We start from the raw sequence: 22,629 nt of genomic DNA on the forward strand, positions 1-22,629 counted from the left end.
CCGGGGGAGCCACCCCAGCCCCTCGGGCTGCCGGGGGCGCGGGCGCAGCCCCCGTGGGCGGTGGGACCCGCAGCCGCGGCGGGGGAGCCGGGCAGCGTCCCGGGCCGGGCGGGCAGGGGGCGGCCCCCCGGGGACCCCCGGCGGGCGGGCAGCGTCAGGGCTCCCCTCCTGGGGGACGGCGGTCTGTGAGGGTTTTTTTTGGTTTGGTTTTTTTTTTTTTTTTTTTTTTTTTAATTTTCAGACGTTAAATTCTTTTGCAAACATTCATGCCTTAGGAAGGGCTGGAACAAAGCTCAGCTGCTCCAACCGGTCGGACAGGTAAGCAGACTTGTTGACACCGTTATGTTTGCAGCACGCATGCTCCTTCCCAAGTTTCCTGGTGCATTTTTCTATTCCACCTTATGAAACTTTCCTCCCCCCCACCCCCCCACCCCCCTTCCCCTCCCCTTCCCCTCCCCGCTCCTCGGCGGCGCTGCCCGGTGCGTGCGGTCCCGCTCCCCGCGGACGGCAGCGCAGCGCCCGCGCCCCGCCGGGCTGCGGCCGGGCGGCGGGGGGAGCCGCTCCGCTCCGCTCCCCTCCCAGCCGTGCCGAGCCGTGCCGAGCCGAGCCCCCTGCCCTCGCCATGCCCAGAGCCTTCCTGGTGAAGCGCCGGAGCCCGCAGCCGGCGGTGCGCAGCTGGGATGGGCTGCCCGACGAGGAGCGAGCCGACACCTACATCCCAGGTAGGGCTGCCGGCCCCGGCACCGCTCGCCGCCGGGGGGGGGGCGGCAGGGAGGAGGGGGCGCCCCCCCAGCCCCCCGCTCTCGCTTGGCGCCCGCTGGGCTGGGGAAGGGGCTTTGCCGGGCCGGGGGGGGCTGTGCGGAACGTGCCGGGAAGGGGGGGCTCGGCGGGAGACCCCCGCCAGCGGCCGGGGTACGGGGGGCCGCCCCCCCGCAGGGCCATGCAGCCCCCCCCCCCTCCGCCTGGCACCGGCTCGCACCCCGGGGAGCCCCCCCGGGCATGGCGGGGTGGGGGTGGGGGTGTCTGTGTGTGTCCGCCCGGGAAGGTGGGAAACGTCGTTTGCATGAGAAAGGTGGCGGGGGGAAGCGAATAAAGGGCCCCGGGCGGGGGGGGTGGGGGTGTGTGATGTACTCCTGGCCTCCCCCTCTCTTCCTCCTCCTCCTCCTTCTCCTCCTCCTCCTGCCCTTGCCCGGGGTATAACGGGAAGGCGGCGGCGCTGGCTTGTTTGAACTTTGGGACCGTTCGTGTTTGAGTTTCCGATTGCAGCGGAGCCGGGATCCTCCCCCGCGGCCCGCCCGCAGGTTAAACAGGGGCTCGGCGGGGCCCCCCCGGCTCCGCTTCACCGCACCCCCCGTGCAGGCGGGATCGGCTCCGTGCTGGGCTACGAGGACAGCTGCAGCCTGGAGAGCAGCGGGAGCAGCGGGACCCGCGACGTGGAGCCCAGCGAACCCCCGACGCCCCAGCCCGCCCCCGGAGCCTTGGGCCCGGCCGGGGGGATGCTGCTGGACCTGGCCATCAAGCGCCCCGTGGTCAGGTCGAAAATCAAGGTAACCACCCGCGTCGCTGCGGTCTTGTCCCCGCGGATGGGGTGACCCCGCTTCAAGGGCAGGGCCCGGCTGGCAGCTCGCAGACACCCGGTGACACCAGTCCCTTGGGCTCTCTCTGCTAGAGGTGACAGCACCTGTCCCACCCACCGAGACGGAGGCCCGCGAGAGCGGCTGGCCATCGGATGGCAGCGGCAGGGCAAGCCTCGTAAGCGATGTACCGTAATCTTCCAGCGCCCTTTGCCTTCCCTTATCCCAGCCTGGGACGTGCTGCCCCTGACCCGCTTGGCTCAGGTCCCGCAGGAGCTCTGAACCCAGCCAGGAAGGACCAGCCCTGGCAGTGAGGAGTCATGCCCCACCGTGCGTGGGTGGATCTCGATCCTTAACGTGGGGCCTCCTTAAAAGGCCCTTCCAGGTTGGAGCCAGCCTTCGCCAAGGGGGGCTGCGGCGGATCTGCCCGCTGCCACCGACCCTACCGAGACAGCAGCCAGGGAAGGGCCTTCCTCCGACCATTGTCACCGTGCGGTGGACCCACAGGCTTGGGTGAAGTGACGCACGTTGCTTCACTTCTGTCCCTTTACTTTGCTGAAGAGTCTCTCTGCGGCATGGGCAGAAGCTCTCGTTGTCTGTCCCCACCCCGGGCAGAGCTGACAGTGATGTCCCTCCCAAGGCAGGCAAATGGCTCATGGGTTCCTCGTGGTACTCGGGAACCCAAGACCACCGAGCTCCTGAGGCGCGGTGGTGGTGCAGATGGGGCGGAAGGACCACGTCCATCCCCAAACATCCAGGGCTCCCCTGGGCAGAGGTGGAGCCAGGCCACCCCGGTGCCAGGAGGGAGGAGATATGTTTACCGGGGTGGCTAGTTAATACCTCATTAAACCAACCCTGGCTGTTGCTTTGCTGGCTGGAGCTGTACAAATTCCCAGTGTCTCTGCTGGGATGGCAGCCTGTCGGCCACCTTGTTATTAATCTCATGATTAAGTCTACATTTTCACCCTGCTTATATGCAGCCGCACGAGGTGGAGCCCTACCTGTTGCCCAATAAATACTTCCCAGACGGCTCCCCCTCTAGTTTCGCACCTCCTGGTTTCACAGCTGCCTGTTTTTTAATCAACTTTACAATTTCAGGTAGCATTGCTTCAGGAGTAAGTGAAGGAGGATGATCAGGAAAAATAACTGCCCTTTCAGGAAAAAGAAAACCCAAACATATTCCTGTCTCTGTGAGGAGCTTGCCCCGCTGCTGTTTGACTTTAACCTGCTTCGTATAATTTAACCTGGGCTATTAGCAACTGTCACAGCAAAAACTCGTTTCGGCAGAGCTGGGTTTTCTCAGCGTGCCACAGAAACTCCCCAAAAGCACCACAGGAGCCGATGGGAGCTGTGTGCACGGTGCCGCCTACTCCGCTGGCTTCCCCCCATCCCAAGCGGCTAGCGGCAGGCACGTCTGCTCCCCCGTGAATAATTAAACTAACAGCAAGGTATTTGCATCTTCCAGACATTAAGCCTTCCCTCTGAGGAAACGCTCTTCCCCAGAGCTGAATCATCAGTGTCTCCCTTAGTCAAGTTAGGTCATGGTGTTGGCACAGTATTTTTGGTATTAGGAGCGGGAATGAGGAGATTAACCCCTAATGACACTCTGCCATTAATTAACGAGTCAGGGAGACCAACTAGAGGAGATTAGTGCCATTGTTTCGGTCTCTGCTGAGTCAGCACAATGTGCCTTAGGTTTATCTCGCCAAACCTACCCTTTTTCTCGCCGCTGGCTGGTTTTTGAGGGACACGGCAGCTGGAGGATGAGGACGACGCATGGGTACCACTCTCTGACACCAGGGAGGGTCTCCTGCCTCCATCCAGGGTACGAGCTGGTGCAGGCGCAAGCACGCTCGTGGCCCCATGGAGAGCTGCTCGTAGCCGAAGCCTGTGTGCTTATGGATGTAGCTGGGCGAGGGTTCCTGCGTCCAGGAGGCACCACTACACTGGCTGTAAGCCCTGAAGCCGAGCTGGCCAGGGTTGCATCGGTCCCAAACCTTGCACATTAAGTCACCCACTTGATGGCAAGGGGGGCGTGAAGGTTTTACTTAGGAAGAATCTCCCGAATGCTTTCAGTTTTCACTTTGACTATATCCCAAGAGTCTTTAATGCCGCAGGAAGCCATCCCTCCTTATTTTGTTTTCTGTTGGTCTTTGTCACCTCGATGCCTACTCACCCAGTCCTCTTCCATCCCTCAGTTCACCACCGGCACCTGTAACGATGCTACAGTGCATAGCTGCGAGCTGTGTGGCAAAGGCTTTCGCTTGCAGCGGATGCTCAACCGTCACATCAAGTGTCACAGCCAGGTGAAGAGGCACTTGTGCACCTTCTGCGGGAAAGGCTTCAATGACACCTTTGATCTGAAAAGACATGTCCGGACCCATACCGGTGAGAACGTATTTCCCAGGGGCTTGCGGGTGGCTTTGGGTAGCGGGAGGTGGGAGAAGGTGGTGAGATGGGACAAGGGCGAGGAGACGGCTCGGGTAACCCGGCAAGACAATAATACAAAACCCTACGTTAACAACATTTGCAAAAAATAGCAGGGGTGCAGTGGAGGAAAGGGGAAGATGTGAGTGTGAGCAGATAAAAAGTCTCGGGACTAACAAAATCGAGGAGAACTAATGAAATTGGTGTGAAGCAGCGGGGGTGCGTGAGGCGCCATCCATATCTGGTGTATACGCGGCTGCGTGCTGCTGTGCCGGGGCCAGTGAGACCAGTTATAACCCACCCGGGATAACTCCGCACCTTGTTGCCAGCGCAGCGGGTACCGGTGCGCGGAGGCAGCGGCGGGTGAAGGCGCTTTGCCCTCTAGAGGCGGCGCGCAGCGGGTCCCAGCTCCCTGCGAGCCCTCCCCGCCGGCCCTGCCGGTGCGGTTCATGCCGTGCGGTTCACGCTGTGCCTCCGGCTTCTTTAAGGAACCTGGGCAACACATCTGGCTCCTGCTCACCCTGCGCGCAGCATCCCTGCCGGCTTCAGCCTTCCAGCTCCTCCGGCCCCTTTGGGAGGTGTTTCCCGCTGCACGTCTGGCCGTTCAGATCGGTTCAGCCACCAGCCTAAACGGTCTCTGCTCACTTGTTGTGCAGTCACAGCACGGGTGGCAAATCGGGAGCGGTGGGTTGCAAATCTCCTGATAGTGGTTCCTGTTGCGGGGGGGAGTAAAAGAGTTGCCTTTAATCTGGGCTAGTTCCCTCCTCCCTGCTTGCATCTACACCAGGTGTACCAGCACAGCTGAGGGTGCTGTGATTTAAGCCGGTGATGGCACCGGAGGAAAGAAAATCACCCCTCCCCCTGCTCCGCTCACTCATGCCCCCGCGTCGCGCCCCGGGGCTGGAGGGATGCGCTTTCCGCTGTGCGGTGGGGTCAGTCCCTGAGCCCACCCCAGGCAGCAGCACTCGTGTTCCCTTGAACCGCATCAGTCACCTCAAACCCTGCTTGCTGGTCACAGAGGTGCTTGCCCTAACCTGAGGCGGGGGGAAGGCTGCCTTTCTGTTTTTCTTTTTCTTAGTGGAAGTGATAGCTTAAATAGACTAGCAGCCCCATCCTCACCGAGCAAGATGCTTTCTGGCAGGCCAGGCCGGCTTTGCTCAGGAGGCTTGGACTTTGCACTGTCGGGCACCTGGAACATACACCCACCACATCTCCTGGGCACGTTCCAGCTTTCCAGGTTTGTGGTTACCTACAGGACCTGCCGATTACCAAGGCTGGCTCTGCAATGCCCCTTTCTCGGCTTAGGCACCATTAGCCAGGTGAACTGCTAAAGGTGACGCAAAGACATTGGTAGGCAGCAGGAGAGCTCAGGAAAACAATGCCGCCCGTTTCAGTGTTTTGGCCTCTTTTGGTTTGTTTGCAAAGCTTTCATGTGGAAAGGAAAGAGCTTGGCTGTGAGCGTGGAGCTGCTGCTGAGGTATGGCTGAAGTGCAGAGTCAGTGCTTCTAAAAGCAGTGATTTTTCAACCTGTTCCCTCATCCTTTGAGATTTCAGAAACTAAATCCAGGAGGGTTTCTGCTCAGAAGCTAAAGATGTGGCAAGTAGGGTTGAACTTGCTGTGCAGGAGTGGAGCCAATTTTGCAAAACTCTGGAAGGGAAGAAGGGTCTTTGTACTGGACAGGAATGAAAACCTGCTGTCCTGGAAATGTGAATGTTGTGGTTAGATTGTCTCCAAATTTACTAGAAGAAATCTGGCATCACTATTTCTCCTCTCCAGCGTAAAGCCAGGATGAGTGCTCACATCTGCTGTGCTTGCCTGGTGCCTTGGGTGGTGAGGGGGGCGAAGGCTGGCTGTGGCAGCGGGACCGGTGGTGGACTGGCATGTGCCTCTGCCGGGCTGACACACAGCATCTGAAAGCGGCAGCCTTTTCTATGTCAGGGCTGATTGCTGTCCGGGAGAGCGGGGCTGTATCTGAATGTTAAAGAAAAGGTGGCCCAGGGGACCCTGGGGTGCCCTAGGAGGAGGGTGGCCAGCAGGTGGAGGGAGGCGATCCCCCCTCTGCTCTGCTCTGCCCTGGGGAGGCCGCATCTGCAGTGCTGTGCCCAGCGCTGGGCTCCCCAGTTCAAGAGAGATGGGGAGCTACTGGGGAGGGCCCAGCAGAGGCTGTGAGGATGATGAGGGGACTGGAACATCTCCCTGCTGGGGACAGAGAGCTGGGGCTGTTCAGCCTGGAGAAGACTGAGAGGGGATCTTAGCCGTGTATATAAATGTCTTAGGGGCAGGTGCCAGGAGGACGGGGCCAGGCTCTGTTCAGGGGTGCCCAGCGCCAGGACAGGGGCAACGGGCACAGGCTGCAGCACGGGAACCTCCGCCTGAAGACGGGGAAGAGCTTCTCTGCCGTGAGGGTGTCGGAGCCGTGGGACAGGCTGCCCCGAGGGGCTGTGGGGTCTCCTTCTCTGGAGCCATCCCAACGCGCCTGGAGGCGGCTCTGTGCAGCCCGCTCTGGGAGAGCTGCTGCAGCAGGGCTGGGCTGGGGGCTCCGGGGGACACTGCCCACCCCCACCCTGCCGGGATGCTGTGGCAAACAGGCTGCAAATGGTAGTGTGGGCTTTATTTTGTAGCTACAGCTGCTTGGCTACACGTGCTTTACCGAATGTTGGTGTTCCAGTGGAAATCGGTGCAGCATTTGTACCCCCACTGTGTGACAGTAGGGTAGTGTCAGAAGGTGAAGGTCAAACATCCCAGTCTAGCTTCATGGTATAAGCAGACCTAAACATTAAAAGGTAACTAACATACACGTCGAAATAAAATTTTCAAATTATTCTTAAGCAATGAACAGGTTCCCAGAGCCCTGATGGTCTGTGCTGTCCTGGCACTCCCCACCTTGTGCTTGTGTTCAGGCCCGTGGAGCACCATGGGCAGCAGGAACCAAGGACAGTGACGGTTTAAGTTGCCTTCAGGAGCATGAAAATGCACCCAAAGTAGTTTGTAACAGGTACATTTTTGTGTGTGAATTCTAATGAGGATTTGGAGTTTCTCCCCAATTGGAGTTGAATGTAACTGATGCAGTCTCACAGCAGCAGGCGTTAGGAAACTGTAGTCTCAGTAATTTAAGCCGGTGCACTGGGGCAACCTCCTTTTACAAGACTTGCAAAAATGCAGTCAAGATGCTGCTTATTAGAACTGCTAATTAGTTTGGATTTCTGGTAGACAAATCTGCGACTGAGTGGTGAACTTCACACAGTGTGACTATAAAGTGACAGCTGGCTGTGTGGACGCCTGTGCTCTGCCCCTTTTTTGCCCAGCTCACCAGGGGTCTGCTCTTCCACACACCAGCGTTTCGCCTTGCATTGGGAAAAGAAAGGGGTTTAGGGAACTCCTCACGTCAGTTTTAAGGCTGGTCTCTGCTTGAAACCTTACTGATCTAGTCTGGTAAGTCAAATCACTACTAGTTTAGGTTTTTTTGAACTAAACCCCTCAGCTGTTTTGCTAAACCCTCAGCTATTTGTTGTTCCTGGTGCTGCAGGGGGTGTTGGTAAATCGGTGTTGACTGGTGGTAAGACGGATGCTCTTCGCTGCTCAGTATTTCAGTGATGTTCATTGTCTGCACTAAGCGACACTGCTCGGGCACTGACATCACAAGCCAGCCCCTTCTCCCTCCTCTGGAGACACACAAACATATTTCTTTCATCTAAATGCACTTCTCAAACTTGAGCTTGTCATCTCAGTCATCAAACCTATATCCTATGTAAACGCTCTCCTCTGAAGTCCTGCGATCGGTGTCTGTTCGTGTTGGGCTGCCCTTCGCTGAAACCTCATCGCAGCGAGCAAAGGCTCACTAAAAATTAAGATCTTGCTGAGATACGGGATTTCATTCCTTATGAAAGCCAACATGTGAGGTTAGCTGAAACGGACAGCTTTGATTTACTTTAATCAGAGGAACTCAAAAAGTCGGGGGGGTCTAAAGGAGTAAGTTTTGCAAGCGTTGGTAATGGCTTCTTTAGGAGCAATGCGCCAAGGGCACTTGTGATCCTCACTGCCTGCCAATGTCTTCTCAAAAACATTTCTGGGTTTTCTGTGCCTGAATGTATCAACCCATTCCAGAAAATTTTAGCCTGAAAGTAAGCCGTTTTATCTGGGCAGATAGTTCCTTGGGCCAGTAGCTCCCTGCTGCTGCTAGGTCTTTGCTCGATAGCTGATACGCCAGGGCCTTGCTCTTTGCCGTTCCTTTGTCAGCTGTAAGGAAGGGAAATCAGAGCAGTAATCACCCTCTTTTAATGCTGCAGGAATTCGCCCTTACAAATGTGAGGTTTGCAACAAAGCCTTCACCCAGCGCTGTTCCCTGGAGTCCCACCTCAAGAAGATTCACGGCGTGCAGCAGCAATACGCCTACAAACAGAGGCGAGATAAACTTTACGTGTGCGAAGACTGCGGCTACACAGGCCCCACACAGGAGGACCTGTACCTGCACGTTAGTAACGTTCACCCTGGAAGTGCTTTCCTGAAAAAAACCTCTAAAAAACTTGCAGCGGTTTTGCAAAACAAACTGAGCCCTGTCCTGCAGAGGGACTCCAAAGATGACGACAAAGATGAGTAACACAATGGATTACAGTGGTCTAAAGGAATGAAGTTTACATGTAGGACTATATATATATATATTATTTTTTTAAAAAACATTTTGAACAAAATCCCTGAAATGAAAGGGATGCTCTTGTTAATGGGACTCTCTTGATGTTGGTAGAATCTCAACTTGAAAGAAATATTCCCGTATACAATGCAAACATCAGAATTTTATCTGGCCAAAAGAAATGGAAAGCTTGGAAGAAGCTGTCACCTCTTGGATGGAGTACTTACCGGTCTGACGTTCAGCCAGCCTGTTTTCCGTTTCAGCTCCACCACGCTTCTGAGTGGCCGCTGACAAATAAGTCCACCTTCCCCAGCGTATTTTGTACCGATAGTAACCGTTACCTCCCGCACAGATTGCTTTTGAGAGGTTTGGGTGAAAAGTGCCGCGTAAGATCAGCTACTAGGTACATTGTTCTATGCAAAACGAATTAAAATGGTCTTAAGAACAGGAGTACATTGTATCGGTAAATAAGTTAAAACATGCAAATAGCCTGAGCTCTGCCCCCTGTGCAGTAGAATAACGATTTATGGAAGCGTGATCCAAGGTGAGCTGAATTATTTTTTTTAAAGGATGCAGAACTTTATCCTCCCAAACTTTCTCTACTAGCGAATTACATTAGTCCACAGCAGGCTTACGGTTGTGTTTTAGGTACTTTAAGCTGTGAACTTTTATCATGTTTAGATTTAAGTGTAACCTTAACTCCTGGATTTACCAAGATCCTGGGCTTGTCACGCTCACTTTGGGGATTATTACCACAACACTTTAACATACATCAGTATCAACTCAGAAACCCAAAGAAAACACTTGAGTGACTTGAAAATACATATTTTCTGTCATAGTGAAATGCAGTTTTGTATTTTATGGGGTGTATGTGTCTCTGTGTGTGTGTATTTTTTTTCTTTTTAATGATCTGTTTACTAACACGACAGAGCAGTGCAATGCAGTGAAAAGGGAGACGTGGCCCGTCTCTGCCTCATGAGATCAGAGCAAACCTCTAGGCACGAATCTGGCTTCTCATGGGTAACCGGTCAGTTTAGAAGGCTCCTAGTGAGACTGATGCTGCGAGGGAAGGAGGTGGTGATGATGATGAGGGACTGGTGCTACATCTCTGTGCTTTTGGACTTGCCCTGTAGTCCTGCTCCAGCTCCTCTCGACAACCTGTCCCCTTGACAGGACAGCCAAGAGGCTAGCCTATGGAGACTACAGAGTGTGAATTTAGGGATTTAACAAAAAGGGGAGAGGGATGCCCGTACAACTCACGTTGCTGAAACCACCTGACACTTTTTAAGGCTCTTCAGAAGCTGCTGCCGCCTTTACTGGGCACCTGGGTATCTTTATTAGGAGCGACAGGGTGGGGTGGCAACTGCCTCAGCAACCACAAGCTACTCTGGTCCAAGTGTGTGTAATTCATCTGCCTCTTAACTTAATGGACACAGCCGCTAAACAGGTTTTACATCAATTTAAATATGTAACAAGTAATGGATTTCATTTGTAAATGCCAAAAATCCATTTCATGCTCAAAATGAAGCTGTACATTTGGGGAGGATACGCTGTATTCTACATACATTGAAACAACTGAAAAGTAACCCACCTAAAATACCGCATCCTAGCCAGGACCTTCACAGTCATTACTACTAAAATGACACTGAGCGTCTCTGCAAGAAGCATCCAAATCTTCTAAATCTGCCTCAGTTTTGTACAGACATCTGCTTGGGGTCTTGTGTGGAAGAGCTAGGGGTTTAAAAGCATCTCTAATTATATTAATACTTAATTCAGCACAACTGTTGGTGCTTGGTACCTTGAAAATGAGGGTAATAAAGTGATGCCACTGTATAAAGAACAAACTTGTCATTCTATGTAACGGGAAAGCTTGGACAATACTTGAACAGACATGAAGTTCATGGGGAAAAAAAGCATCTGAGGTTAATTACAAAAGCCTTACTTGGCAAAAAGAGCTAAAGCTTGTATGGCGATCCCCGGTTCTTCATTATAACCGAGGAGTATAAATGGAAGGTGTTGCAAATACATGGACAAAATTGCCGGGCTGAGAAAAGCTGGTTCAGCCAATGGTGCTGGCAACACTCCTGCTCAGTGAGGGCTGTCAGCAAACTGAGCTGTTGAGCTCAGCTCCCAGGTGGGACTGTTCGGTGGGGGCCATCTGAGCAAAGCCACCAGCGGTCACCTAGCTGGAACGGCTTCATGTGCTCAGCTCTGCCGAAACCTCAGCCCTTAAACTGGAGCAGCAGAGGTGTGGCTGAAACCCTCCCTGTCTAGCTGGAGAGGCATTTTGTGTGGCTATGTGTGTGTGTTTGTGGGGTTTTTCTTCCCCCTCCTGGAGCACATGCTACTTTTGATTTCCCTCCAGCATCACTGCCAAAGCACGTCCCTGCCAAAAGAACTACAGACACACTCAGGTGGGTCCATCTATGTGATCTCAGTCAAACAAAACATTCACAGCAACAGAGGAAAGCAGCAGGTAGCAGCACACGGAAGAAAAAACACAGCTGGATGTTGTAGCTGGAGTAATTGCCCTGATTGGCTGGTTTTTCTGCAGAGGACAGATACTGCCTGTAGCAGATGCTGTGGGCATGTGAATTTAACAGTCTGGCAAGTTAGTTTAAACTGGTCACAAAGCGGGTTTCAGTTTGCATGACACCAGCAATGGCCATCTGCCAGTTCTGTTACGGGACAAAACTGGCACCAGCTTGTGCCTCTACAGAAGTGTTGCAGTGCTCACACAGCAATGCCCGAGGCAGCCAGACTTTCAGAAGTGCTAAACGCGAGGAACTTCCACTGCTACCGTCTCTGAAGGCTGTCTGCCTTCTCCTGGCTCTCTGACATACAGACTCACCCAGGACTTTAAGATAGGTTTACAAACTGACATTGCCAGTAAGCTGGCAGCCTTCCTCAGAAACAAGGCTTTTGTTAAACAAATAAACACAGGTGAAACCAACAGTTGCCCGCACTGCCCAGGCTCCAGACTTGTCCTTATTTATTGGGAGGTGGGATGAGGCTGAAATCTTACATAGTTCAGAGACACCTAATGGCTGTATGATGCACTGATGAGGGCGACAATCCTACCCAAACATTGCCCAACTGTTCCACACTCTGAATTTTCCCAATCAACACAGGAAATTCAGCACGTTTTATCACCTCCTGCTTCTGCCCAGGGCATCTTACCTCTTGCTTATGCCTACGTTCTTTGTATCCACAGAGCTATCTTTCACAGAAAATTGACAGTGTTCAGCTATGTTGAACCACCCACTCGCCAAAATTCTGTGATGTGGGAAGATACTTGTAGAACAGGTAGGACTTCTGAGTGCTCATGCAGCATCGCATCGTTAGTCATCTCTGAACCCAGTTTCTCAGTCTCCATGGTTTGTCTTTTTAGATAGAAATCTAATTAAGCACAGAGTAATTATAACATCACCAGACCAAGTCTGAATAAGCAAGTACCGCTATAACGAAGTTTCACTGCAGTTTCCAAAGTTCAGTACTCTGGAGAAGATTAAGCACTACAGAGGTTTAAGTTCCTTCAGCAGCAAGCCTGCCCATTGGGGTTTTTTTAGGTATATTTCTGCCTGATTTTCTTGATGCTTATAGGTTGGTCATATTTTTATTTGTAATCTGCAGTGGTATTATGAAAACTCATATATACAATTCAGAGGAGACAAAAAAATAAAAAAAAAAAAGAAAGCAAATGAGGAAAAAACCTTTCCAGGGGTTCAACACACAAAGCAGTAATACTGCCTGACATCATCAAGGCTTCTGCTGTGTTTTAAAAACTTGATTTTATGAAACAGGCTTCAGAATTAACTTACATTTTAGAACGCTTTTTCACAAACTTATTTGGAAAAAAAAAAATCAAACACAAAACCCCAACTTCTTAAAAACCCCTCAGCAGCCCTTCATTCCTCTGAAGGCCTGGCTTCAAAGTCACAAGCCTGCTTTTATGAAGAAGCTTACACACACTGACAAACGCTATAACTTGACACTGGAGATCGTTCCACACGGGTAGGCTCCTTGTCGTCTCAGACCCACAGCAGAGTCAGGAGAGCCAAGAGAGTGGCAGCCTTGGCCTGCACAGAGCTTCACAGCCTAAGGTACAAAGGCCCTGTACACTCTCAGTTCTTCTATGTGGGCCGCACAGCCTGCTAAGACACCTGCAGGAGGAGCCACTACAAGCCATCAGATTTCCCATCTTTCAGAACATTTGATGGCAATGTCTAAGTGTATCGAATACAATTCTGCTCCTCTTTTGCTAAGCTGCTTCTGTTAAATGATCACTTTGCCTTAGTATTTTAAATAAGCGCTTATGAGAACTTGGATTATAATTCTTAGCGCAGTTTTTCCAGTTGTTGCTGTAAGAAAAACCACAAATAGTAACTAGCCCGTTAATAGATGATACCTTTGAAACGAGCAAAAACTAAGTTGACTGAAACCCAGTCTACTATATTATTTTCTTTATAATTTGCATTTCTCTCAGCTCAGACAATGCAGATGTTTTGCTTTAGTTCAGCAGCTTCATTTTCAAAGCCTCAGTTCTGCAACGATTTTTTGGTTTGTTTTGTTTTTTCAGAATTGACAACAGGATGATTTGATTGAACAGTTTTACTTGATAATAGAAACTTTCCTATCAACCTCAGGTTGTGTAAACTGTGTGTGGAAAAACAGAGATTAATTAAGTTGACTTTCTCCTGCCCGGTCCATTGAAGTCACCTACAATATAAGCAAATACACATTCCTTTTCCAAATGTCTTTGTTTTTTGGGTTTTTTTTTTTTGTTTTTTTTTTTTTTAGGGGGGAAAAAAACCCCCTAGTATTAAGAAACTAGCCAAAGTTACTCAAAAAGGAATGTGTATTAAAATGGCAGCTTTAAACAAAGAATTCTTGCTTTGGCTCTGTGCTCAGACTTCCCTCTGCATAGCTCAGTTTGGGTCAGTTTCTGTCCATGTACTCTTCAAGGCGCAAAAGCCATTTATTCCAGTACTGCGAGCACAGATCAGGATCCATGAAGTGTGGATGTGCAGGGAAGCCGTTCTTATAGGCAACCACAATGAGTCCACAACTAACCTACAGTTGAAAACAGAAGGCTGTCAGAAATCTGACATTAATATGCAACTTTCATCAGCAATTCTAAACACATCACCTTAACATGTAAGTATCTTAAATAAGAAACGGGAAACAAAAAAGAGCAGTAGTTTACCATAAAACACTTGGGGACTAACATTCAAATGCTCCAATGACTCAGTCAAGAGCCCAAAGCTCTGACTGACTTTGGTGAAAACCAGAGGGCTTGACCTCTGAGCATCAGAGTGACACGGTCTATATTTAAACCTTGCAGGTGCTTGTAAAACTCCCAGTGACTGAAAAGGTTTTGCTTGGGGTCACGTAACTAGACTGATGCCATTCTCCAGCATCAGTTTAAATGGAAATGGCTACTTAGGTATGTTCTGACATCCTTCATACTTGACAACCATCTAATCCAAATCCCAAACAGCCACCAGCATGAAAAGAAACCAGTGGGGGACAGGAGGCTAACAGAATTCTAGAACTACTGCCTATATTTCACTCTGTAAGGATCACGGCCATTAAGTACTTGTGTTTACTGACCTCTACAGTATTCCAGAAAGTCCTTTGTGCAACCTCTGAATTACCCTGCTCCCTTCTGCTTTGTATTTCCTCCCCTTCAATGCTCCGTATTGAAATAACAATCCCTCAGGCCAAGCAGGCCTGGCTAGAATTGCATTTGGAGTCCTTAAAAACATTATTCCATCGTTTTCTGCTTAAGTGATTGACAACACACTGCTTTCCTCCAAGGAAACACTGTACAGCTTCCAAACACTAAGTACATCACTTAGTCCCTCATTTGCTAGTGGGATATGGCAACACATGATGTAAGCAATGGCCTCCCATGCCATTTCCTTGTCCTGCTTCCCACTCCTGACACAAGCAAAACCCACTCAGAACAAAGCACTGGGGGTTGCCCAGATGCCAAGTCACTGAATTCATCCAACTTCTTAAGATGCTGAGCATCCCTCGGTCCCACTGAGCAGTTCCTTAAAACCACTGAAAATATATTGCTGACATGCAAAGGCAATACAATTAGCAAGAGTAGAGGACTTACTATGTCAGCTTAACCTGATCTAAGACTGGGCTGCTTTGTTACAAGTCCTACCAACAGTTCCATGATAGACAGCAGGTGCTGAAGGCAGTAGGTGGGGAGAAATGAAAATAACATGAATGTTGCTGCTCGTCTTGGCAAGTAGCAGGCCTACTGACCTGGAAGTCATAGTTGGCATCATGATTTATGGCTCCAATATATGCTGCAACCTGTAATGGGTTGTCAAAAGTATTCTTCAGAGATGGCTTTGATTTCTCTGATGTTTTCCAGTCAATCACACACAACTGGCCACTGCATAAGAGAATAAGATAGGACAACGTTTTAATCTTAAGTTTAGTCATAAGTAAGAAATAAGGGATGAGACAGCAAAGAAAGTTGTATCACTCTTAGCCTGTTTCACTCTGATGTCATGTTGCTCATCATTATGTCTAAGCAAGTCTCTTCCACACTGGGAGTTTAGATCTCAAAAATCAAGACTTAATAATATCTGCTGAGGATCACTTAACCCTGCCCTGCTCATACCCTGCTCCAGTAAGGAATTCTCCACAAGAAACAACAGCACTTCTGACATCAGGTTCATACAGGGGATTTCATCCATTTTGCCACCCTTAGAGGTCCATCTAGCTTCCCCCCAGCAGCTCACCAATACACCCACCCACTCCATCCTGGGACACACCTCCCATGCACCATGGAGCACCACACAACACTGGCATTATCAGATTTCTTAGCCAACCAGTACCTCACCGATACTTAGCCACGCAGTCTACCAGGCCCAGATACTGAAGAGTCTCATGCTGAACTGCACTTTCCAGAGCTTTCACTTCACTGATATCTTTTAAGACATGCTGCACACTTGATAAGTAGCCAGAAATATCAACATCTTCTCTCTCCTCCTTAGTTCCCATCTCTTCAGACAGGAACACAGATTCCAAAGCTGCATGAAAGAGCTCTCCTTGGAGGAAGAGATCTAAGAAAAACGTGAAAACACACCTACATTTCAAACACTACTCATAATACCTGATGGACATGTACTACAGATATCACACAACATAGCTCTTAAACCAGTCCTGCTTTTTGTACTGAAACCCTGAGGATGCAGGGAGGAGAAGGGAACGAGACAGAAAAATAAATCATCACCAGTGAAATTAGTATCTCTTATATTAATGCTTACTTTACTTTTTCGGTCTCACTAATTACTCAGAAACAAACCACAATTTTTAATTTATTGGTTATTCAAAGGCATTTCTAAATTTATATGAATTAAAAATATTATTCTAGACTGCTTTTGCTGCATTTGTTTCTTCTGCTGCATTGGTTCATTTGAACGGAATTAACCTCCTTCTGAAATGAGTGAGGATAGTTCTAGGAGTAAGAGCTTATCTCGGAAATGATTCCAAGAAAGACAAAACTTAAATAGTTATGTAAGTTTTGTTAGACCACCTTATCTGCTGAAGTGCTTAGTAACTCAAAAAGCATAAATACAGGATATTCAGTTTTAAAAAGCATAATAATTCATGTAAGGAGTGCTCGGGTATTTATCGTCCTTGCTACAAGAGACTACCTACTATCCCCCAGGTCCTCCCAGACCCCCTTCCGTCCTACAGCTTGGAGGAAGTCACCTTTGTAAGTCTTAACAAATGAAAATCTTTAAATGAATGGCAATTTCATGGAAAAGGCTATATATACTGGAAAAACTAACTAGTTTCTGAAGAACTTCAATATAAACAGCAAGACACACAGGTTTTTAAACACTCAAGACGATATGCTTTCAGAATGCTTATTTCCATCGTGCTACAAAGTAGCTTTTATCTGCAAACAGGCTTAATTATATCAGCTGGAAAATATCTATTTGCAAATAGATACTAGCAAATGGAGAAATAAAGGAGGGGCAGAGAGGATAGAGTGAAGAACATCTAAAGTCTAATTCTTGTTTCCCACACGTTTCTGAATCCATTTCAGTGGTCCTAGAACAAAAAGCAAAGTTCATAGCTTAGATTCATTGACAACAGGTGTGCTCCCAATATGATCTCACCCCTTGAAATGGAAACAATGGATTTCAAAACACTTGACTTGTACAGGGCCAGATACTCCAGCTAAGCTAGCATGTCCCAGACAGCTCTCCAGGCTATTGCTTCTACCTTGTAACCACACTGTGATTAGACTTACTTTTAGTATACTCTGCAAAACCATCTTTTCCAAGTTCCAGTATCATTTTCTGCTTCCATCTTTCCAGATAAAAGGCTTGCTGAGGAGAAATAGTCTGCTGAAGAATATGGGTAACGCTGGGCATTTTCGTTTTTTGTAAAGCTATTTTCATGGGGAGGTTTGAATCACTGTTGAGAAGGGTACTTCTCTTGTTGGGGTTTATTAAAGGAACCCAGTTCTTCAGAGTTTTTGTTCCACCTTTCACTGGAGGTCTGTGTTTACCTGGTGGCCCAGATAACAAATTGTCTTCTTCAAGTATTGTCTCTGGTCTTTGGCTGCTGGTTTTGTAAGATGTAACAGAGTAGACCAAGTTCTTGTATTTTTCTTGATCAACTTGTTCATAACTGTTGACTTTTTTCTTTTTACTAGAAAGACACACGGAGGTACCCAGACACATATATGGGAACTGCTTTTGGCAAAAAGGTATTTGAAAAAGCATTTCCAGTTTCCCTGGTTTCCTGGACAGTAGCTGTAGGAATTTCATTCTGACAGGAAGCATTTGTGAGTAGTTAAAGTTTTCTTTCTTCTGTTAGCAACAGTCTGTAGGTTACCATATTTTCACCCTGTGGAAAAACAGATTTGTGATTTCCAGAGTCATGAAACTCTTGCTACCCATCTATTTTTGCCCTTTGCCATGGTCTTCATACACTTTATGCCACCAAAACTCCTTTAGATAAATAATACAGTAAGAGAAAGAACCAACAAGCAATGAAAAGAAGAAACAATCCTGAAAAGAATGAGTGCTGGACTGCAAAATCTGAATTAGGGCAAACACATAAAGATGTTCCAAGTTGCAAAAGCTGCAGCAGATGATGCCCTTACAGCAACTGTATCAGAACTGTCATGAAAGTACACAATAACTGATCTGCAACAAACACCCCCCCCAAAAGAGGCAGGGGGAAATAAAAAAAAGGCTATGCAGAAGAGAATGAAGCAGATCTATTGTTATGAGGTATTAAAACCATGTAAGTTTGTAGTGGTTGCCCAACTTCAGGGGACTATGGTGACAAAGTACCTTTTGAAGAATAAAAACATTTTTCTTTATACCTAGAAGAAAGCAGACAGCAGCAATATATGCCTTCTGAAACTGGGATACCTGAGACTGGGAAAGCCAAAGAGAAACCAGATGTACTGATTTATCTTCAGACTGAGATAAATCTTTTAAAGATCAGAGTAAAATATAAAGGTATTTTCCTCAACTGAGTTTCAAACATAGTTGTGTTCCAAGACAGTCAGGAAGTTTAAAAGCAAAAACAGTATAGCAGAAATGTTGTTCACAGCATAGCTTTCAAAACTGCATTGTAACTGCAGTGGTAAGTCCTAGGGAAGTTTATGCACATGGATAAAATGTAAACACTTGAATAGTGGCATTTAAATCAACACTAAAAACTTGCAGAATTGAGGCCCTATTCTTCTGAAAGTTATCTGCTTACCACTACAAAGTTCCCTTCCATCTACTGCAAACAAAGACTACGGGGAATGCACATTGCCAGCTAACATCAGCATTCTGTTCCTGACAATACTTGAACGTTACTCTTTTCTTTCCCCACACTTCTTACACAGCACTTTATACACTGCCCAAGCCGTAGGCACCACAGAGAACAAAAACATAGTAGGAGGAGTTATTTTGTATGGACAGGTCCTGCGCTGATGCAGAACTGCAGTGACACCCATGCGTGGGTGCAGGCATCTGTCACACAGAACAGCTGGCAAAAATGGGGTTGTATCCGCTGCAGCTGATTACATCAAGGCATCTTGTAACAAGAGGCTGAGAGACCTTGGACTCAGGGTTCCATAAATATTACTCTTCATCTGTGAAGGACAAAACCATCTAGCTGTAGAAGTTTAATCAGGAGTAGGCAGATACACCGTTCTTTTCTTTACTGGCTTTACATTTTCACACTTACTTTGTATGGTTTGGGCGAATAACTGCTCTGTAGCCTGATACAAAATTAACCTGTCAAAAGCAAATCTGAAGGAGGAAAACACAATTAGGTTGGATCAGGACTTCGTGTCATGTGGTAGTGGCATTTCTGACCCACTACCAGGTGCCCAACTGCCAGATCTGCCATACAGTTGTTAGGTGGTCTCAGTCTTTAGTAAGGGTTTCCTATAATTACAATGCATATCACTCAAAATAGTTAATGATTTTAAAACTGCTTCATGGCCTATAATAAAGTAATAGAGGAAAATAATGAAAGTACCAACTGATTAATTCTGCTACTGACTTTTTACAAACTGATTAGATATAAAGCAAGCTACCTTACAAGGGAAACCTTACCATTCAAGATACTTTGAATGTGTGGCTTCCCTTTTTTAATCATTACATTATACTTAATATTGAAGCAAATCTAAATCTGCTTTCCTTATTCAGAACGGGGCTAGGCTGAGCTGCACTTGTTTTCTCATTTCCCAGTATTCAACAGCAAGAATGGACATGACCCTCTGAGCGTCCTCCGACCTTCAGATTCCTGTCAAAACTGCTCTCCTGCCTGCACATGACAAAAGTGCAAGTCAGGTGCATTATGAAAGGACAAACCATACAATTTCAAGCATTTTATTGCCGCAAATATGCAAGTTTTGCCAAAACATTGAACAACCTGCTTTAGACAGGTTACACAGCAGTAAAATATTGGACTGTCTATGTTCTGTAACTTAAGTTGTGCCATTTCATTTCATGAACATGTGAGGAAGTTTTAAAAACTTAGGTGAAATGTAACCGAATTTTTTCACCTCTCATTTCTTATGTGATGTCAAAAAGCTGTTTCTACAGCATAAAGAGGTACTTTTTATGAAGTATATGTTTCAATTTCTCAGTTCCCTTCAGGTTTTCAGTCAGTGAGTTTTGTATGTCTTCGCTATTGCTACCAATTGTTCCAATAAATTTATTTTTAAGAAGCTTCCCATGTTTTGTCATTTGACTATCATAAAGCAGCTCACTTCTGCAAAGCTACTATGCCAGTATTTACAGCAACTCATTCTTCTCAGGAGACTATGACATTTTTTAATAGATTTTTTGGTTTTGGAATGGGATGGTTATCTGACAGAATCTGCCCTTTGCTGAAAAAGAAATAAAGAACGACGCTATCACATTACAACAGGTGTCAGTTTGCTGCAGGAGGTAACAAAAAACAGTAAAAGCAGCAAAGAGATATGTAAAGGTCAGGCTTTAATACCATAAGCAAATTGCTTCACCATACTTTTTCATCATAAAAAGCAGTGCATAAAAATTAATCTTATCTCTTGGGGTCTACGTCTAAATAGAGCTGCTGAAACTGTGATTTAAAATAAAACAAAAAGAAAAAAACCCGCTTACTCCAATGTAATAATAGCCAAGCGCATAGTTTCTCAGGCTATTGTTTGATGACCATTAATATGTTTACCCAAGTGTATAAATCAGAACAGAATAAATGCTGGGTCAAGACTGAGGATTTGTTCCATTAGCCAGAGTACAAAAGAAAAAGTTTATTCTGGCTGTGTCAGCTGCAGGATGCAAAGTGATACCCGATTCAGCATAAAGATCACTTGTAGTAAGCTGCCTCCTCAATATTTTTTAAGGAATAAATTTATACCAGATCAGTGTTTTGAATCACGGGGCTATTAAACCACACAAGAGCCGCAGAGCTAATTTACTATAACACTGATACAGTGTTTCAGTAACATCTAGTATGAATTTGAAATTAACAGCCTATATCATTCTGGAGTAATATCTGTGGAAATGTTTATGCATCCCGTAACGAACTAAACCACCAGAAAACAGAAAGCTTGTCAGCTGCTGTGCTGTTCTACAAAAGGACAGAGGTTCTAGGATTGCTAAGAAATAAAGAATGCTTTTATCTGGTGGAATAAAGTACCATGTGTTTTTCAATACATTACAGTGGCATTTCTGTGCAAATAACTTACATTTAAAAGAAAGAAATAGAGTTGGAGTGGTACAGATCTACCCTTGCACAAAAAGAACAGAATTCAATTAATATTACTCTCTGGGGAAGTGTCTCATTTCTCTCTGAAATGGTTTGCATTCGAAGACTGGTAGAATTGCTTCAAGTACTGCATGATGAGCCACGCTGGAGAACTCAACACAAATAAAATAACCTGGGGGAAAAGAACACAAAAAAGGAGGAGGGACTTCTCTTAAGCTTCCCAGGCTAACCGACTTTGCAGCTTCAACAACAACTGCACCAACACAATCGAGGAAGCTTTTCCAGGATAGGAATGAGGGGCCTAAGTGAGGCAAACAAAACGGGTTACTTAAGAAAATGTTCATATCCATGAAAACCTTCCTCCAACTATGGTTTCAGACAATAACCAGTATAGCATTTTCTCCAGCGTCACCTATCAAGCAAACAAAAGCACCAGTTTATTTCAGGGATAAAGAGGACTACTAAACATAGTTTCAGATCTGTTGCCCTGTGTCCCTAACTTGAGGAGAGCAAATCCAGTAGTGAAGGTTTAATTTTAAGTTAACATCACAGGCTTTTCTCTAGAAAGAAGTATTACTATTTGAATTGGAAAGGCAACAGTAATCTATGGTCTTTGCTGGAACGACCACTTTCTCTTTTTTCTGGTTACAGCTTAATAACGGAGGGCTTTCGACAGCTATATCACTTTCAGGATTTTCACACTTGCCCATTCCCTGCCCCCAACCCATTTTCCTTAGTTCTTTGCAGTTTGTAAGCTAAACCATTGAGCCCGCGCAGGTTAGAAACACACCTCCCTCTTTTGGGAAGTTAAGAGCATGAGGTGATAAAGGAGATTTAAATTTAGCAACTCAGTTTAAAGCACAAGCCCACAGAGCTACACTGGACCAGAAGGACAACAAGCTTCAGCACTGGAAAGGGAATTAGCGGGCAACGGGGCTGTAACACAAAGTCAGCAGTCTCGGCAAAGCGTTTTTGAAAGAGCTGGCCTACTATCGGTGACCAGCAAGTGCCCTGCTGCAGACGGACACGTTACTACCTAAGCACCAGGTGCCTGAGAATCCCAGATAGCACCGGGTAGCTTAGCGTGCGCAGGGCCTCCCTCTCCCCTCTCGCCCCCTCGGGGCTCAGCCGCTCCGGGGAAGCGGCCCTGCCCGCCGCCCGGGGCGGTCCCGCCATGAGCCCCGCTCGGCTCCGCACCGGGGGCAGGGCGGGCAGCCGCTGGCGGGCTGGGGCGCGGGGGCAGCCGCAGCGGGCCGCCGCTCTCCCTCAGCTAGCCCAGGCGTGGCGGCCAGGCCGGCCTCTTTCACCTCGCCCCCACAGAGATCCCTTTTCCCCTCCCCACGGCTGTGAAGCCCCAGCCCCCTCACGAAAAGCAACCCCAGAGAGCGAACCCCAGGCGACCATTACCTCGGCGCGCCGCTTCCCGCCGGCGCTCCCGCCGCCCGCCCCTCGCTGCACGCGGGCTCGCCCCGCCGCCTCCCGGGACCTGTAGTTCTGCCCCGCCACCAGGCCGGCCCCGCGCTGAGCTGTCGGCGCTAGAGCCCCGAAAAACAGCGGTGTGGGAAATGTGCCTTCTCTCTTTCGCTTTTCTGTATTGAGTGTTCTTTGAAAACTTCTAAAGAGACCTAACCCGAGACTTCGAAAGCGATAAAAAAGGAAGGGGGTGAGGGGAGGAATGGAAGTCTAATGCCGCCATCTTGGATGAAGGCAAGCACCAACCTGCCCTCACCCAAGATGGCCGCCACCCG

General features: G+C 48.0%; 2 protein-coding genes across 3 annotated transcripts; one reads left to right on the plus strand and one right to left on the minus strand.

The window, feature by feature from the left end:
• Nucleotides 1–473: 473 nt before the first annotated feature.
• Nucleotides 474–11,736, plus strand: OVOL2 (ovo like zinc finger 2). Its single transcript, XM_055816217.1, has 4 exons — nt 474–722; nt 1,360–1,547; nt 3,773–3,962; nt 8,289–11,736. Exons 1-4 carry the CDS (start codon nt 623–625, stop codon nt 8,597–8,599), a joined length of 789 nt encoding a protein of 262 aa, XP_055672192.1. The 5' UTR covers nt 474–622; the 3' UTR covers nt 8,600–11,736.
• A 1,320-nt stretch (nt 11,737–13,056) lies between these two features.
• Nucleotides 13,057–22,610, minus strand: MGME1 (mitochondrial genome maintenance exonuclease 1). Of its 2 annotated transcripts, XM_027781239.2 has the most exons (6): nt 22,289–22,610; nt 20,862–21,053; nt 16,920–17,521; nt 15,498–15,720; nt 14,912–15,044; nt 13,057–13,702 (listed from the first exon to the last, which is right to left on the minus strand). In XM_027781239.2, the coding sequence occupies exons 3-6, from the start codon at nt 17,455–17,457 to the stop codon at nt 13,568–13,570; spliced, it is 1,029 nt and encodes a 342-aa protein (XP_027637040.1). In that variant the 5' UTR covers nt 17,458–17,521; nt 20,862–21,053; nt 22,289–22,610; the 3' UTR covers nt 13,057–13,567. The 2 variants fall into 2 exon arrangements, with proteins under 2 accessions (XP_027637040.1, XP_005233671.1); XM_005233614.4 differs by lacking the exon at nt 20,862–21,053.
• Nucleotides 22,611–22,629: the final 19 nt, after the last annotated feature.

Source organism: Falco peregrinus, chromosome 11, assembly GCF_023634155.1.
Source record: "Falco peregrinus isolate bFalPer1 chromosome 11, bFalPer1.pri, whole genome shotgun sequence".
Taxonomy (NCBI): Eukaryota; Metazoa; Chordata; class Aves; order Falconiformes; family Falconidae; genus Falco; species Falco peregrinus.

What these genes read in the sequence shown, in the direction of transcription:
- OVOL2 (XM_055816217.1), top strand. Translation starts at nt 623, where the DNA reads ATGCCCAGAGCCTTCCTGGTGAAGCGCCGGAGCCCGCAGCCGGCGGTG. An exon ending in AGCCGACACCTACATCCCAG is followed by an intron (nt 723 to 1,359) that starts GTAGGGCTGCCG and finishes CCCCCCGTGCAG; the next exon opens with GCGGGATCGGCTCCGTGCTG. An exon ending in ACATGTCCGGACCCATACCG is followed by an intron (nt 3,963 to 8,288) that starts GTGAGAACGTAT and finishes TTAATGCTGCAG; the next exon opens with GAATTCGCCCTTACAAATGT.
- MGME1 (XM_005233614.4), bottom strand. Translation starts at nt 17,457, where the DNA reads ATGCTTCCTGTCAGAATGAAATTCCTACAGCTACTGTCCAGGAAACCA. An exon ending in TTTTGCAGAGTATACTAAAA is followed by an intron (nt 15,721 to 16,919) that starts GTAAGTCTAATC and finishes CGTTTTTCTTAG; the next exon opens with ATCTCTTCCTCCAAGGAGAG. An exon ending in ATGCCAACTATGACTTCCAG is followed by an intron (nt 13,703 to 14,911) that starts GTCAGTAGGCCT and finishes TTTCAACTGTAG; the next exon opens with GTTAGTTGTGGACTCATTGT.